This window comes from Pterocles gutturalis, unplaced genomic scaffold (assembly GCF_000699245.1).
Source record: "Pterocles gutturalis isolate BGI_N339 unplaced genomic scaffold, ASM69924v1 scaffold3634, whole genome shotgun sequence".
Classification (NCBI taxonomy): domain Eukaryota; kingdom Metazoa; phylum Chordata; class Aves; order Pterocliformes; family Pteroclidae; genus Pterocles; species Pterocles gutturalis.
In genome coordinates this window covers 15,913-31,200 of record NW_010132954.1, presented here as the reverse complement: position 1 = coordinate 31,200, position 15,288 = coordinate 15,913, and the positions used below count along the sequence as shown (strand labels likewise).

The window sequence follows — 15,288 nt, the reverse complement described above, 5'->3', positions numbered from 1 at the left end:
AGAGTGTGTGGCCATCAGTTTTCAAAGACACACAGTTGTTTTCCTTGGAGGAGAATGGGTGCTTCTATGACAACAATTGAACATTGATGTTCTTAATGCTGCTGTCTGACTTGGATTGTTCTGGCCTCTTTCTCTCTGAATTGTGCCTTTGTTTTGTGGTTTTCAAGTATATCTTGAATAGAGTAAATCTTAAGCAGGCAAACACCAGCCATTTCATAAAATACACCATGAAGAGTTTTAATTTGTGTGTCCTCAATTTTCTCTTGTGTTGCACCAGAAAAAAAGCTAAAAAAAATCTGGGCTGGCAATGCAAATGACTGGTTCCTTTGCTACGTCAAGCCATTCTGTTAGGGTGGAAGGAAAACAGCTATTCACATAATTTGGCTTGTTTTAATTACTTTTGTGCCTGAAGCTGTCAAAATGGCTGAGAAATTTGGTTTGGGTGTTGTTATAACAACCCTTAGCCTTTTTTTTTTTCTTCCTTTTCTTTTTTTTTCCCCTGATGTTGTCAAGTTCTAACTTTTCCTACTCAAGCTTGCATTTCCTGCTGCTTGGAAAGTGAAGCAGTTGCCTAGTTTTGTTTATAGGATTTGTCACTGAATCTTCCATGCTGGAATAATGCTGTGGGAGAGTCCATACATCCAAGCAGTTCTTTTGAGACTACACTGTGTGAAAACATTGCTATGACACTGGACATCACAAATCCTTTTTTTTAATGAAAGCTTATACCACTGTTATAACACACATTACAAATGAATAGGCTGGGACATCCCATGTGCCTGTGTTTGTGTGTGTGATAATTCTAGCCACTAAGTGACTAGTTTCAAACTCAGTGTGTATGTATTACAAGAGAAGTAGATACTGGGTAGCACTGGGGAGCCTGATATCTGAATTATTTGGTGTTGTCTAATTAAAAAAAAATAAATCCGTGCAGGTATCATAGGCTGTCATTAAAAACCTAAAGTGTCCTTTATCAAGTTAGTGCATAGTGGTCTTACTGCGCAGGTTGGTAATTTCTTTTGAAATCTTTCAAGAGAGAGCCAACTGCTGATAAAATCAATGCGATTTTGTCCAACATCACAAAATAAAAGGCAGCTTCTGCACCTGAGCCTGCAGGACAGTATTTTTACAGTATTTCTGTTGGAAAACCAACATAAATGGAGGCCATGATGCTGGGATCTGCCCATTAGGATTATTACCTTCATTACATGGAGAACTTTCTGTGAATCATGTTCTCAGCAGCAGCATTACAGAGGGAAAGTGTTCTTTCTCCCAGAGGCAATGTGTATTTTTAAAAACAAAACCAAAAAAGCCCAAATTAACCTCTTAAACTTGGGTATCTTATGCAATATTGCAAGGGAGATTCCTCTTTGTTTGTTGTAACCTATTGGTTTTTTTCTGTGTCCGGTTATTTTTATTTAAATCAACTGAAGCTCACACTTGTGATAGGTGTAAAGAGGATTTTCCTTTTCCTCAAAGGATGATTGTTGCATTGCTGTTTTATTGGTTTGCTTTTTCTTAGTAACTTTGAGTGTTATCCTGATGATGTTTAAAGAAGCACTTTAGTAAATCGCCATATTCCAATTCTGCAAGATCATTTGCTATTGGTGATGAGACAGAGTTGAAGGCCTTTTAAAAACCTGATCCACAACTTTCTGTGGCAAAAGGCAAGAGATTCTGGATGGTGTTTTCAGAAATGTTTCTGAGCTAAACATTCAGCATCACCTTTGTTACCAGCACTGCCAGGATGCCTGAAAGCAGCTACTCTGCTACCAGCGCCCGTGTGCATGGCTGCAGCTCTGTGGCAGGAGGGTGTATGCTCAGCCCTGCCTCCAGGCACCCTCAAGATTTGAGGAGCTGTAAAACCGTTTGCCTTTTTCCTCTGCTTGTGTCAGTGGAGTATTTTGTGCCCTCTAGTGATGACCGAAATGTATTACTAGAAGGCTTTTTTTCAGGGAATGTTCATTGATGTGGTGAGAGAAACTGGTTACTGGGAAGAGGGAGGAATCTAGTGCTTACCAGCCCTTGGAAGACGAGAGGAGAATGACTGAAATTTCTGTTGCTGCAGTGTAACGTGCCCGTGATCTGCTAGAGATCTCACTTTACTGAGATATTTCTGCTGGGGCAGTTTCACTTTCTGTCCCCAGTGTGATGTAGCGATCCAAGAGCTGGGGAATTCTGAGTGACAAAAATCCCCTTCTTTTCCTGAACCTCAGCTGTGCTGGAAGGTGGCTGGCTGCTAGTAATCAGTTGTTTTTCTTTTGGGAAGTGGCTGTGATTTTTCATAACTGTGTTGAGATCTGTGTTACTGATCCCTTGGAGCAGAAGTCTTTGGAGAGAGAGAGAGACTTGGCATAAGTTTTGCTTTCAGTCAGAGATGTGACAGACAACTGACAGCTTTCTGTGTATTTATGTATTGTTTCCAGCTGGAATCAGGCAGTGCCTAACCTCTCAGGTGGTGGTACAGAAATCAGAAAAAAAAATCAGAATGAGCAAAGACTCGAAAGACTTTTTGAGTTCTTTATAGTTTCCCTGAGGGATTCTTTATTCATTGTGGCATTCAGATGGTGTCTGGTAAGTTAAGGAAGGAGCCCACGCTGAGTGATGTGAGTGTGAAGACAGACAGGGAAGCTCTCCTACACTGGCTGAATTGTAGAGTGCGGAGGCAGAGGGGCCTGGCAGTGGTTGCTGAAACGTAACTGGAATTGAAGTACCTCTGGGTATTTGTGTAATCTTAATGCTGTTTTAAAACAGTTTCATTCTCATTCAGTAGTCCTAAGGACAGATTTCTAAAACAGGCTCTGAGAGGGCTTATTGCAAATTGAGACTCAGTGAGAGGACTCAGGTTTTTCTACCTCCTTTCCCCTTACCCAGTCTGGGATACTTGTTGTCTGGTAGGCGAGAGCCTCTCCCTGCAGGCATTCTCTTGTAAGTTTTTAGGCCCTTTAGCCATGTGAAATGCTTATTTCTTTCACATGCTTTTGGAAATTTTGCTTTTACTTGTAAATGCTTTTGGAAATAACATCTGAAGTTGTGATTACTAAAACTTGAGTAAGTTTCCAATACACACAGCAAAGCTGGAGAGTTTAGTCAGTGTCTCTGGGGCTTGATGCTCAAATTTTGCACTGTATCTCTTCTGAATTTTGCCAGTCTGCCCAGACATCTGAAGGCAGAAAAAAAGAAAAACCAAACCCAACAGCAACAACAAATAAACCTAAACCACATGCATAAAGAAGTAGGAAATCTCAACTAAGCTATGCGTTACCAGCATGCTTGGACTCCCACAGCGGCTGTCTGAACGTGCAACCTACATGTGTGCTGGTTCTGGAAACTTCAGTCTGTTTGGAGCTGCTGCCAGTAACGGCACCACCCTCCTTTCAGTAGCCATCGAAGATTGCTGCCATTACCTCAGGGGTCTGTAGCTGTTTCTCATGATGCTTTTGGTTATTGCCATGTTTATCTTCCCTGCCTGTATAAATGTGGTAGTGATTATGGGCTGGAATTGCAGTTTAGCCTGTCTGGATTTTATAATGATATAGCTCTGATCAGGACTGTACTGGTGTTTAAAATATGAGAGAATTTATTTTTGCCGTGATCTGGTTTTTAATATTATTATTTGTGTGTGTGAAGATGTTGTGAGAAACATAGAATCATAGAATGTTTTGGGTTAGAAGGGACACAGCTGTGCAAAGTGGTGGAATTAATTCTAGTTCATGGATATGGATTCTTTTTTTCTTTTTTCTTCCTGTCTGCAGTCTTAAAGAATATCCTCACTTACAATAAGGAGTTTCCCTTTGATGTTCAACCTGTCCCACTCAGGTAAGAGAGAACTGTCGTGGGTCACTTTATGTACACATACGTATCTGAAAGGGAGCGTAGCCTGGGACTGGTGTATATCTGAGACACTAGAATTTCTAGAGCTACCTACTTGCTGCATTGCTTTGGGTAAACTGGTTAAAATAAACCTTTGGAATTCTGATTTTCTAGGTACCACTAAAAATCAAGCCCATTCTTTTGGTAAAATCAGGACTTGATACATCCCCACCTCTCTCTGAAATTGCCAGTATTGTCTCTTGTTTTTAGACTGTGTGCTTTCTGTTGGGCTTAACTCCTGCAATCGGTCAGAGTCTGTACGTACAGATAGTAGTTAGTAAGAAGTATGAAATTACATTGAAGCATGTTGCCCCTGCTCTATACTCAGGTGCTGACTTGTGAGTTGAAAGCCAGATAAGGAATGATCTTTGGTCTCATTCTTGTTTCTCATGTTTTACAGGAAGATTTTAGCACCTGGAGAAGAGGAACACTTAGAGTTTGAGGAAGATGATGAGGAAGGAGGAGCTGGAGCAGGGTCTCCAGACTCTTTTCCTGCTAGAGTTCCAGGTAGGGGCACTAGCCTTGCCATGCCAGCCTCTGTAGCATGTGTAAGTTCTGTCTCTGAGAATCTCCTTTCTCCACCTGTCATTTGAAAAGTTTGGGTGAGGAGCAACAGGCTAATGTAAACTCTAATGCTGTATTGGAGAACCACAAAGGTGGCCAGTGGATTTTTTTCTCAGCAAACAATATCTTATTGCAAAACAGTTGTATGGATAACCTGTGAGAGTGGTGCCATCTACCTCAAATAATTAGCCTTTATTCCTTGTTCAAACTTAGAATTTTCATTCCATGCACTTTCTTAACTGTACGATGTGAAGTGTTTAAAATGCATTCAGATATAAATTGTGGCAATGTTTCTATTGCAAGGAGCATTACATCCTGCTAGAGATGTGATAAGTTGTTGCTGGTTATTTTTGTGTTGCATCATGTGGTGAGACAGTGGCTTAGACTAAACCTGAGCTCTGAAAGGATGATGATGGGGTAGCTTTGGTTTTGATAGCTTAAGTCCTTGTCCGTGTGAAAGCACTTGTAGAGCTGGATACACCTACAGATTCTAGAGAAGGTCTTCCTGTAACTTCAGCTTTTGACAACTTACCAGGTAAAGCAGTAGGATGTTCCAGCAGAGGTTCTTTTGGTTCCTGGTGTAGTTTCTTTGCAGAAGGAACAAGTTTCTAGTTTTGGAGCAGGTTGGCAAACTTTGTATTTCAGGAAGGAGACAACAAGTAGGAAAATTAGTACTGGAATTATGGTCGAAAGAGCTGGTGTGTTGCATTACTTATGCCTGGAGAAAACACGTCTCTGTTCTTAGATTTGAGCGATGCATGCTGCTGAGTATGATCCCTGCAGACTATACTGGTGTAGCTGTGCACAGCCTACAGGTGTTTATGCTAAGCTCACAAATAGGCTATAATATATTGTGATGTTTTATTGGTGTTATTTAGTGTCCTGATCCTTGTTGTTCACCAGGATAAATCCATTTATGAAGATGTATTCTGTCTGTCCAAAGTACAGCAGAGAGATCTTGAGTAGCTTTTGGTATGGTGATGAATCAGTAAGGCTGTGACCATTACCACAGTGCCAACAGTTAGAGCTCTGTGCATATAGTGGGCATAGATTCTTTCCTAACACAGCTTCTAAGTTGATGATAGACAGATTTGAGTTTACAGTTAAATCACTTTCAAAGAAGCAGGGTAGCCAAATCAGAAAGAGGAGAGGTTTGGGGCATGTACTTTGTTTACAGAATTATTCCTCAGTTAAACCCATGCTTTTAAGAGGAGGTGAGAGCAATTCCTGAACTTACTGATATTTTACATTGTCATCTACTTAATAAACTGCATATCTGAATTTTATGAATTTTTTTACATCAAGGGAAACTTCCCCACAGCTACAATAAACGCCTGAGGTGGTTTTGTACTGCTTGAACGCAGATCTTGTTTTCCCATTGAATGTAAATTAGTGTGGTGCTTCTTACCTGACTGGAGGTCTGTTGTTCTTTCTCTGGGTGATGAGGCCTAAACAAAAGCAGGTTGCAGCCTTCTGAGGTGAGCCTTGTAAGTGAAGCGGACTTTCTGTATTGAACTGATAGAACTGTGTTGCACTCTTTGCTTCTGTATGCCTTTAATCCATCATGCATAACTGTATTCTCTAACTGACCATGGTCTTGTCTTCTACATGCATGGCTTCATCGTTATCACATTACACCATTCATCTAACCCAGGAGCCAACGAAGGTATGATAACCTTTTAGTATATACAGTTATTTCTTTGGTCACGTTCATGTAGCTGTGATGTTCTTCATTCAGCTCTTAATTTCAACCCTCAAAATACAGTCTTTGATAACAATTATGGTAGTAGTCATCTATGTATTATCTTCAGTGCCTTCAGTAACAGAAAAAAAGGAAGGTCTATTTGTTGACGCACCTTACACAGCTCTCTAGAAGTCCTACTGTGCTAATAAAGACATTCTGACTTGCAATGTAGCCACAGGTAGGGGTTGCTAGATTGTCTGTAGTGGAATACGTATTTGATGGGCAATCTTACACAAAGAGTTCTTATGTAGTTAAATTTGTGTGCTGTATGGAGCTGAACTGACCAATGGCTTGGTGCCTCTAACAGCAAAGGTTGCCTGCCTTTCTCCTGGTTATATAACCCTTATTCCAGTGCTGTGCTGGAAATAGATTCTTCTGTGAACCGTGTCTATTTGTGAACCTAGAAGGAGACTTGTCACTTTTTCCCCTTTCTCTGAATTGGGGTTTGGAAACAGAGAGACTGAACGGCTGTGTCTTTGTGGCAGTGAGCCGCTGGGTTGGCTCACGGTTGTACATCTGAAATGCACTTGTAGAAGGACACTTATTTCATGTGTAGTTGCTCCCTTCCCCCTCTGGCCATGATGCCCTGTGGTTGTGTCTGAAGTGGCTGGCAGGTTTCTCATGAAAAGCCTCAGTGTGAGCCTGCTGAAGGCTGACGGGCCCAAGCCACGGTGGCAGACTGACAGTGTGATGCCCAGCCCTAGTAACGTTATACCATAGAGAGGTGTCTGTCAGCCCCTGGCTCCTGTGTGAAATGACTACTTTGCAGGCTTCAGCAAAAGACCTGCTTGGGTGGTTGTGGCTCGTGTGAGTCAGGGTACAGTCAGCTGCTTTAGCCCATCGCTGGCTTGGCTGTTCCTCCTGCTGAGGCAGAAAGGAAACCATGTTCCTTGGAGACCATCTGTCTTGCTGTTCTCTTACCTGCTGGAAGCGAGCTTGACTTTTCTGTTCATTGCAACTCTGCAATTTCACACGTTCTGGAAAGCATTTTTTAAGAACAGGATAACTTTTCTTAGACCACTATTTTTATAATAAATGTCAATCTGATGCATCTTTCAGGTGATTTTTGTGTCAAGTATCCCATCCCTTTGTCCCTTTGAGTGATGGATAGAAAAACAGAAATTTAAAGTTGTTCTTGACTGTTGTGGGGAGGGGTGGGGGGCTGCTGCTTTTGGAGACAACTGAAAGATGGCAGAGCAAAGTTTTGTGCCAAAGAGAAGATGGGCTTGCTTCTACCTTCATTTGGATTGAAATAAGAACTGTGTCTTTGAACATCTGTTCAAGAGAGACAGCAAGATTAACTAGAGCATTTATGCTGCTTTGCAGAAGTGGGTGCCCTCTGAGTTTGCTTTTTAACATTTCTCATACTATCGTCAGAAGCCTGTCCCATTACTTCAGAGCAGTGGGTCGAATTCTGCTGTGGTCTGTTGTGGAGTGCCTGCAGATGCAGTACCTTGGAGGTCATGAGCCTGCTAGCAGCTCAAACAAGAAATACAGAAACGTACTGCTTCATAGATGTGAATTCAAGTCTTGCCAATGATCCTGAAAGAGGGACGGGCAGTGGGAGTGCTCAGGAAATCTTGCTGAAGCTATGGCTCTCTAGTTCTAAGAGCAGAATACGTGGTCCCCTCTTGCAAAGCCAGCCTCTCTATTAGGACAAAAACTCCTTCATTCTCTAGCTTCTCAAAGAGATTAAGAAGAAAATGTATCAAGGAAAACCCATATTGGACTTGCCAAAGGAAACTATTACTTTGTTTAGATCTCAATCCTTGGGATAACATTTATTTTTAACTAAAAAAAACGTAACTTTAAATCAGACTTGCTTGTGAGTCTAAGCATTTTCTGTCTTGGTGCTTATTCATCTGATACTGGAGAGAGGCTTGAAGCCTGACAGGTTTTGCTAAAATCAGCATGAAGAAACCTACTCCGTTGTTGATGACAATCTCATGGCTTTTAGTGAGTTTTAACAGTTTGTATTTCTTGCCAGCTGCACTGTCTTCCACAGCACTGCAGGGATTCATCTACATTGAACATGAGCTTTTGATGCTAAATGTTCTTGACACAGAGCTGGGAACTCCTTCCTTAAGGCAGAAGGGAGCTTGGGGGATGCAAACACTTTTTTTTTTTTTTTTTTTTGCCTTAAGGTAGAGGCCAGTAGAACTTAGATAATTAAGAATCTCTCTTCTGGTTCCCTTATGTCCAGTGGAATTTGCAACAATGCCATTTTCCTCCTTATTTTCCCAGCCTAAATAAATGTTCAACATGAAGCCAAGTCATGTTTAGTGGGGTGGGACTCCTGATTAAGTGTCTGAACTTCCTGAAACTGCAGATTGAATCCAGCCTCCCAAATTTAATCCTTAAAAATTATATCAATTCAGTTCCATGCATGTGTTATTCTGCATGACAGCAAGAAAGAACACTTTAAACAAAGCTCCTCTCTGTTCTTGTGACATGAGGTATTTTATAAATTCATTTGACTTGAGACAGTCCTGGGGTTTTTTGGTGTGGGCTTTGAAATCTGTCAAAATGATGCTGTGTGTCTGTGCACACAGACTTTCCCATAGTGCTGTGTGCTATTGGGATGTGAATCCTTGGGCTTTGAACCCCCTGTGGAGAACAGCATCTTCCATGAGAGGTGATGGGATAAGCAAGGCCTTTGCTGTAAGATGACACAAAGGGTTAATAATATGCTTTACTCTTTCCAGGTACTTTATTACCCAGATTGCCATCTGAACCCGGGATGACGTTACTCACCATCAACATAGAGAAAATTGGTCTGAAAGATGCTGGGCAGTGCATTGATCCTTACATCACAGTCAGTGTAAAGGGTAATGATTTCTGTTCCTGGCTCCTTGTTTCCAGTTTGGAGAGAGTGCATTTTTCAAAAGCTGTATTGGTTTTTTTCAACCTGCTGGGAAATATATGTGTTGGTACTTGCGTTTTCTATTGTGGACTTAAGGCTTCTGCTTTAATCAAGGGTGGAAAAATTGTGTATGTGAGAGATACTGGGAGGTGAATCACTGCATGAGACATGCTTATCCGTGCACTCCGTGGTGCCTTCCCTGTGCCGGGAGCTCGGTATCGGTGGCTTGGCAGACTGTACTTCTCTATTCCAGCTTCTTCAGCTGACTCTTAAGTACCAACCTGTTTGGACTGCTTGTACTCCCCAACACATATTGGTCCCTGGGCTTTCTGGAGATAATAAACCACAGCCTTCTGGCTCCATTCTTTCCCTGTCATTGAACTAATATTTTAGTAAAACAAAGATCACCTTCCCAAGGCTTAAGGTTTAGAGGAATGGGTGTGAAGCTGGGAAGCAGAGCTTGCAAGTGAAATAAACTATAAAACATGTTTTAGCCTCGGCAGTGAAATATTTCAGCCAAAGTCTGGTGGGCTAACAGCCCCTGCTGCTCTGAGAGGTTCCATGAATCTGGAGGAACCTCTCTGTCAGTCCAGGATAGGCAACATTAGAATTTCTCACTGCTGCAGGTGACAACATGATTGATGGCTTTTGCTTGAGGCTGAAATTTTGGTATTCAGACTCTTTCTAGTGGGAGCATCTGCCTCTTCCCCATTTTGTATTTCTTAGCAGGAAGTCCATGTAGTCAGAACTGCTTACCCTTAACCTGCCCTGCTTGACTTTTGTTCATTTTTACAATCTTTTGTGGTGTGTGATTTTTTGTTTTCTTTATAATATAAAAATTTGTAACTGAGACAACAGCCTCCAGTTATTTTCAGTTGTGATAGTGACCTTGTATGTGTCTTCTTTAGATGTGTGATTGGATACCAAACGTAGGAGTAAAACACTTGTTAGATGTGTGATCAGGTGCTTCCTCCACCGGACGAGTTCTTTGGCAGAAGGGTCACGGTGTTGAATGTCACTTGAATCCCAGTGATGTTCTCAAGTGTTACCTGCCAGAACACATAGATAGAAAGCTTCATCTAATCCCACTTCCTGTCATGATTTTTCAATGGTGAAACCTTCCAATTCTCTCTGGACCTTTGAGGAGTTCACCAGGTTGGGCTGGAAGCTGTAGCGTGACTCTTGCCCTCCCCAGCAGATGAGACTGCCTTTTTGTGTTTTCAGTCTTGGGAATGTGCAGTACTACTTTATTTATGGTGTTGCCTTAGGTTTGCAGCATTGTTTTTAGATTGTGTACCTATTCTTCAGGCTCCATTTCTCTAGACACTTGTGAATCTTTGTTTGCCTCTAGTATCCCAGAAAGCTGAGGGAGAGGCAGCTTCAGTGGTGGGGCTAGCTGGATGGATGTGGGTTTAATCAGTGATGATTTTTAGTCTATATGTAGGCATATACAGCTTGTATAAGTTGTGCCCTGCAGACCCTGTGTGGAGGGCAGCCTCTGGTGCATATCCCTCTCTGACGGTTTAGCTGGCAATTCCGCTGGAGTCCTGCTTGCAGAAGGAATGGGATCCATTGGCAGAAGAAAGAAATGTGCTCCTAAAAAGAAGGATAATTCTAAATTTTCATCTTAAAATATTGTTAGAACTTTTCCTGCTTTCATGTTGCAATCAAAAAGAAAATTCACTGACTGTGAAAGGGCATGATTGTCCTTTTTGACATTTAGGGGAAAAATCCAGGTGCGCATTAACTGTTTGTGGCAGCATTAGGAGTGATTCATAAATCTCTGAAAGCAGGATCTTAAAAGTCTGAGAAGTTTCTGCCATTCTCATGCTGATTCTTTCATGCAGATTTGAATGGGATAGATCTGACTCCTGTGCAAGATACTCCTGTGGCCTTGAGGAAGGAGGACACGTATGTCCATTTTAACGTGGACATTGAGATTCAGAAACACATTGAAAAACTAACAAAAGGTACGTAGATTCAGAGACCTGAAAGAGGGCCCAGGAGCTTTGAAAGCGTAGGCACTAGGCTGCTCCTGATCTAATAAACAGGCTGTGCCTGAGCTCTGCTGCTGCAGGGCTCGAGATCCAGACAAGGATAAAAATAGACCTTTGCATCCTGTCTCTTTCAAATCGGTCAGAGGGAGGACTAGCAGACAGGGGAGGAATGAAACGAGATAAAAATGCAGCAGTCTGCTCTGCTACGCAGGTATCGAGCTGCTTTATCACCTGCTTAGTCATTGGACAAACTGTTACCTGGGCATGAATAATTGAGAGGAGAGTACAAGCTCTTGTGAGTGTGATGAGCATTGTAAGAACACAGTGTAGCTTTTGAGTAAATAACAGAAGTGTTGGAGATAATTCCCTTTAATGTATGCAGAGCATCTTAATGGCAGATAAGTTTTCAGATAACTGTTGGCCATAATTGCTAACTTTTCTGTTAAACCATTTTCCATTCTAGGTGCAGCTATTTTCTTTGAATTCAAACACTACAAGCCTAAGAAAAGGTTTACTAGCACCAAGTGCTTTGCTTTCATGGAGATGGATGAAATTAAACCTGGGGCAATTGTTATAGAACTGTAAGTGACTGCAATTATAGATGCCGATGACAGAGGAAATGAACTAGACTTCAGTTACCATGTGTGGCTTGTTGCAGCAAGGAAGGTCTCTTGAACTCACTGGATTGACTTCCATAAGGAATATTCCATTTTTAGTAAAGAAGGGAAGATAAAATGCTTCTAGACAAATCAAATGGCTAGAGACTCTTCTCAAAACCTGGACTCTTTCCAAATAAAGTGCTGGTGTTTGTAACTAAATTCTGTATGAAATTAACAAATTATGGGAGATTTTAATTTTGACCTTAGCTTGAGTGTCAGATCATCTATATTTAAAAAAAAAAAAAAAATCAACTCTCACAATCTTTTGGTACAGAACTTCTGTAAAGGAAATATGATTTGAGACATGGGATACTGATTTGCAATTGAATTTTATTAACATTTCAAGGCATTGCTGGGTTGTTCTGGTTATTCCCCGCTCTAAGTATGCAAAGAGATAGATTAGCCAGTTATGCTGCAGTGGTTATTGTGTGCATCCTGCCCTTACTGTGGGGCTGAAGGTCTGAGTGAGGTTTTAGAGAGTTTTTTCCAGGAAGAGGGTGAACCTTGCACTTCTGCACATCTCTAGGGAGAGTGCTTAGTCTGTGCTAGCTGGAGTACTTCTCAAGTATTGAGTAATTGATACTGCGTCTCCTACAATCCAGTGTATTATATTGGGAATTCTCCTTGCAAAAACCTTATATTAATTTAAAAATGGAAATCTTTGTTTTCTTAAAATAGTAATCCAGAGAAAATACTGGTTTGAGTTTCTTCCTGTAAATATCCTTGTTATTGTTGCTTCCAGTATGTCTTGTCAGACGTATTTAAAAGATTATGGTAATAAGACCTGTACAGGACAATCTTTCTGGTGTGCTTTCATCTTCCTACACAGCCATTAACACTTGGATTAACTCACTTTCTTGTGGTTGCAGGTACAAAAAACCCACAGACTTTAAAAGGAAGAAATTGCAACTGTTGACCAAGAAACCACTTTACCTTCACCTCCATCAAACATTGCACAAGGAATGACCCTAGTTGTGAGACTTCTGTGAACTGAACCGCAAATCATGGTAGCTGTGTGTAGTAGCCTTAGCCTTCGAAGGGCAGGAAAAGGACTGTATTCATGCCAGTAGGTCAGACGGGACCATCACACACTGCACAGCACTTCACACTACTTCAGAGTCAGAGGCAAGCCTACCATTCTGCTGCAAGTCTTTTTCAGTACTTTTCCAAATACAGGTTTTTTTCTGAGAGCCCTGAAATATGTTGACTGCTTTTCCTAATTTTTGCTGTTCATCACTTTTTTTATCCTAACCGTTATTATCCTTTTGCCTCAAACTCCACCCAAGGATGGAGACTGCCCCTTTGCCAAACCTGTAGCAATAAAGATGTGGCAGGCCTACTAACCTGTTGACACTTGCTGTGCTGTTGTAGTTCCTCTCATCTGCATTTCGGAGTCCTCTGTAGCAGGCTGGGTGGCAGGAAGAGCAGGAGAAAGATGAGGTGGGGCAGGAAGGAGCTTGAGGTACTGCAAGTGATTTCAAGTGAGAGAGAGGAGGATGCGGGGTCAGGTGGGGTGGCCACAGGAGAGCTCCTGAGTCAGCTGTTCTGCTTTGGTGGGGCCAGGAGAGGAGGACAACTGCAGATGAGAACACTGAACTATGATTTTTAACAGCCTTGCCTGATCCACTCATACCAAGTTTTGGATACAATACATGTCACGATCCTTTAAATCGCCATTACTCCCTACAGAAAAATTATCTCTGTTATCACGTCACAGAGTGATTTGCAAAGGTGGATGGGGAAGAGAGAGAGGCTTTCTCCAGGGCTTCATCTTTGTGGCGGTGGGTGTGTCAGCATTTCAGTGACAGCAGGACAGGCCCCTGGGTGCTCAAGCATCAATTTTCCAGAGCTTTCGATAAACCTGGCTAGCAGGTTGACCCACCTTTTACATGAAACTGCTGTTTTTATGGAAACTGATTGTATGCAGTTTTCTGCATATTTTGTGCAAGTCTGGAAACTTACTCTAAAAATTACTTTTTTATGTAAGTAGATAGGATTATCATTTATTTTCTATATTTTTGATTTGGTGTGTAATAAGCTGCAGGACATTGGCTTATTATGACACACTTGCATTCACCTTTTGACCTAATAAAGGGACAGAAGTAGAACCCAGTCAAATCTTTCATATATTTGCGTGGATATTTAATACAATACTTTAAGGTTTGATATACTTCTTCCATATCTAACTAGTGCCTGAATACTCTGCTATGCTAACAAAAGACCCAGCTCCCAAAATAGTGTCAAATATTGGGTTTATTTTTAACAGTCTGGGTGCAGATGTATCACCAATTCCTCTTTTCTGTCATGTAACCCCAAGATGTTACATTACGCTTTAATGGGAAGGATGTTACTTTTCCTCATACTTGTCTACAGCCAGGTGTTCAGCATATTTGGCTTTACCCTATCAATTAGGATAAAAAGCTATTTTTGAATGTCCTAATCTTCTTGCCTTCCCTCTGTTCTGGTATAACTAAGGCTGAAGTTATTTAGGTGTTACGACAAAAGTCAGCAACATTTTCTTAATTCCACTAGTGGCTAGAGGGGGAAAAATAAAAAAGTGCAATTGAATTTTCCTGTTTACGGGTCTTTACAATACCCCACTGGCATGACATCCGCTACACTGAATATCAAGCCCTGAAAAGATAAGGAAATACCTCTGAATGCAGTATTCTTGATACCATACAAAAGGAAGATACACAGATTCTTAAAAAATAGATAAAAATCATCCCTTTGAACTTTGCAAAAGGATGGAGCAAAGCGTTAGTCTACAGCTGCAAATAAATCTGAGCGAGGTCAGTAGCTGTGGTCCCTGCCTGGCTCAGGTCTTTCTGACCTTCCACAAAGCTGTAGCACTGAGCGTCCTGCAATGCACACAGCCCGTCTTGCTCAGCAGAGGACAGTTCTGGGGCTCTGTCATCTTCTCGTGTCTGCTGGTGGTGCTTGTGGCCTGGCAAAAACACTTCGGTCACTTGTGTGTCCCCTCCCTCCTCCTGGTGCTCCTGAGGGCCGTTCCACCCAGCTTTCAGTTGTTACGGTGGGCAAGGGGGTAACACTAAACATCACAAAGCTTGGTGTGGGGGAACGAAAGATCCTGAATTTGGAGAACCCAACTTTCAAACACAAATGTTCATCGTTGTGCGTGTTATTAGCCAATATGCAAATTGAACACTTCTGCTTGAATTACAAACCCCTTGTCTCAGCCACTTACCTTGACTCTTCCCCAGCTTGTAGGTGTCTGTATTAACTCATTATATGAAATGTCAACTTTGAAGTATTTTTGTTAAATACACAAGTAGAGCTTTGTATTTAACTAATTGTGAATTAATGTCTGTAGAGTGTGAAATACCATTTTTAAAGTTGCTTCTCTCCTTTGTGTTTTTTGTGAACTGTTTTTCACCGAAAGGACTACTGCTCCCCAGCCCCCAAGCTCTTGTATTGTTTTATACTTCAGTGATGTTCTATCTTGTCTTTCATCTTAAATCTAAAGCTTAATACTTGTACTGTAAGAATGTAACACCTAGATGGCAAGTTTAATGGCTGCTTGTACTCTGGCAGTAAAGCTGTAATGCCCTTTCAGTAGGTTTTTTT

The 15,288-nt window shown here is 41.5% G+C and overlaps 1 protein-coding gene across 1 annotated transcript in view; it reads left to right on the top strand.

The window, feature by feature from the left end:
- The window catches only part of AIDA (axin interactor, dorsalization associated), a 26,478-nt gene extending 13,415 nt beyond the window's left edge, over nt 1-13,063 (top strand). Inside the window, exons 5-10 of the mRNA XM_010081043.1 lie at nt 3,756-3,819; nt 4,274-4,380; nt 8,887-9,009; nt 10,892-11,014; nt 11,505-11,622; nt 12,570-13,063. Of these exons, the coding sequence (XP_010079345.1) occupies nt 3,756-3,819; nt 4,274-4,380; nt 8,887-9,009; nt 10,892-11,014; nt 11,505-11,622; nt 12,570-12,666 (632 nt within the window). The 3' untranslated portion in view covers nt 12,667-13,063. The remainder of the gene's footprint in view (nt 1-3,755; nt 3,820-4,273; nt 4,381-8,886; nt 9,010-10,891; nt 11,015-11,504; nt 11,623-12,569) is intronic.
- The last annotated feature ends 2,225 nt before the right edge of the window (nt 13,064-15,288 follow it).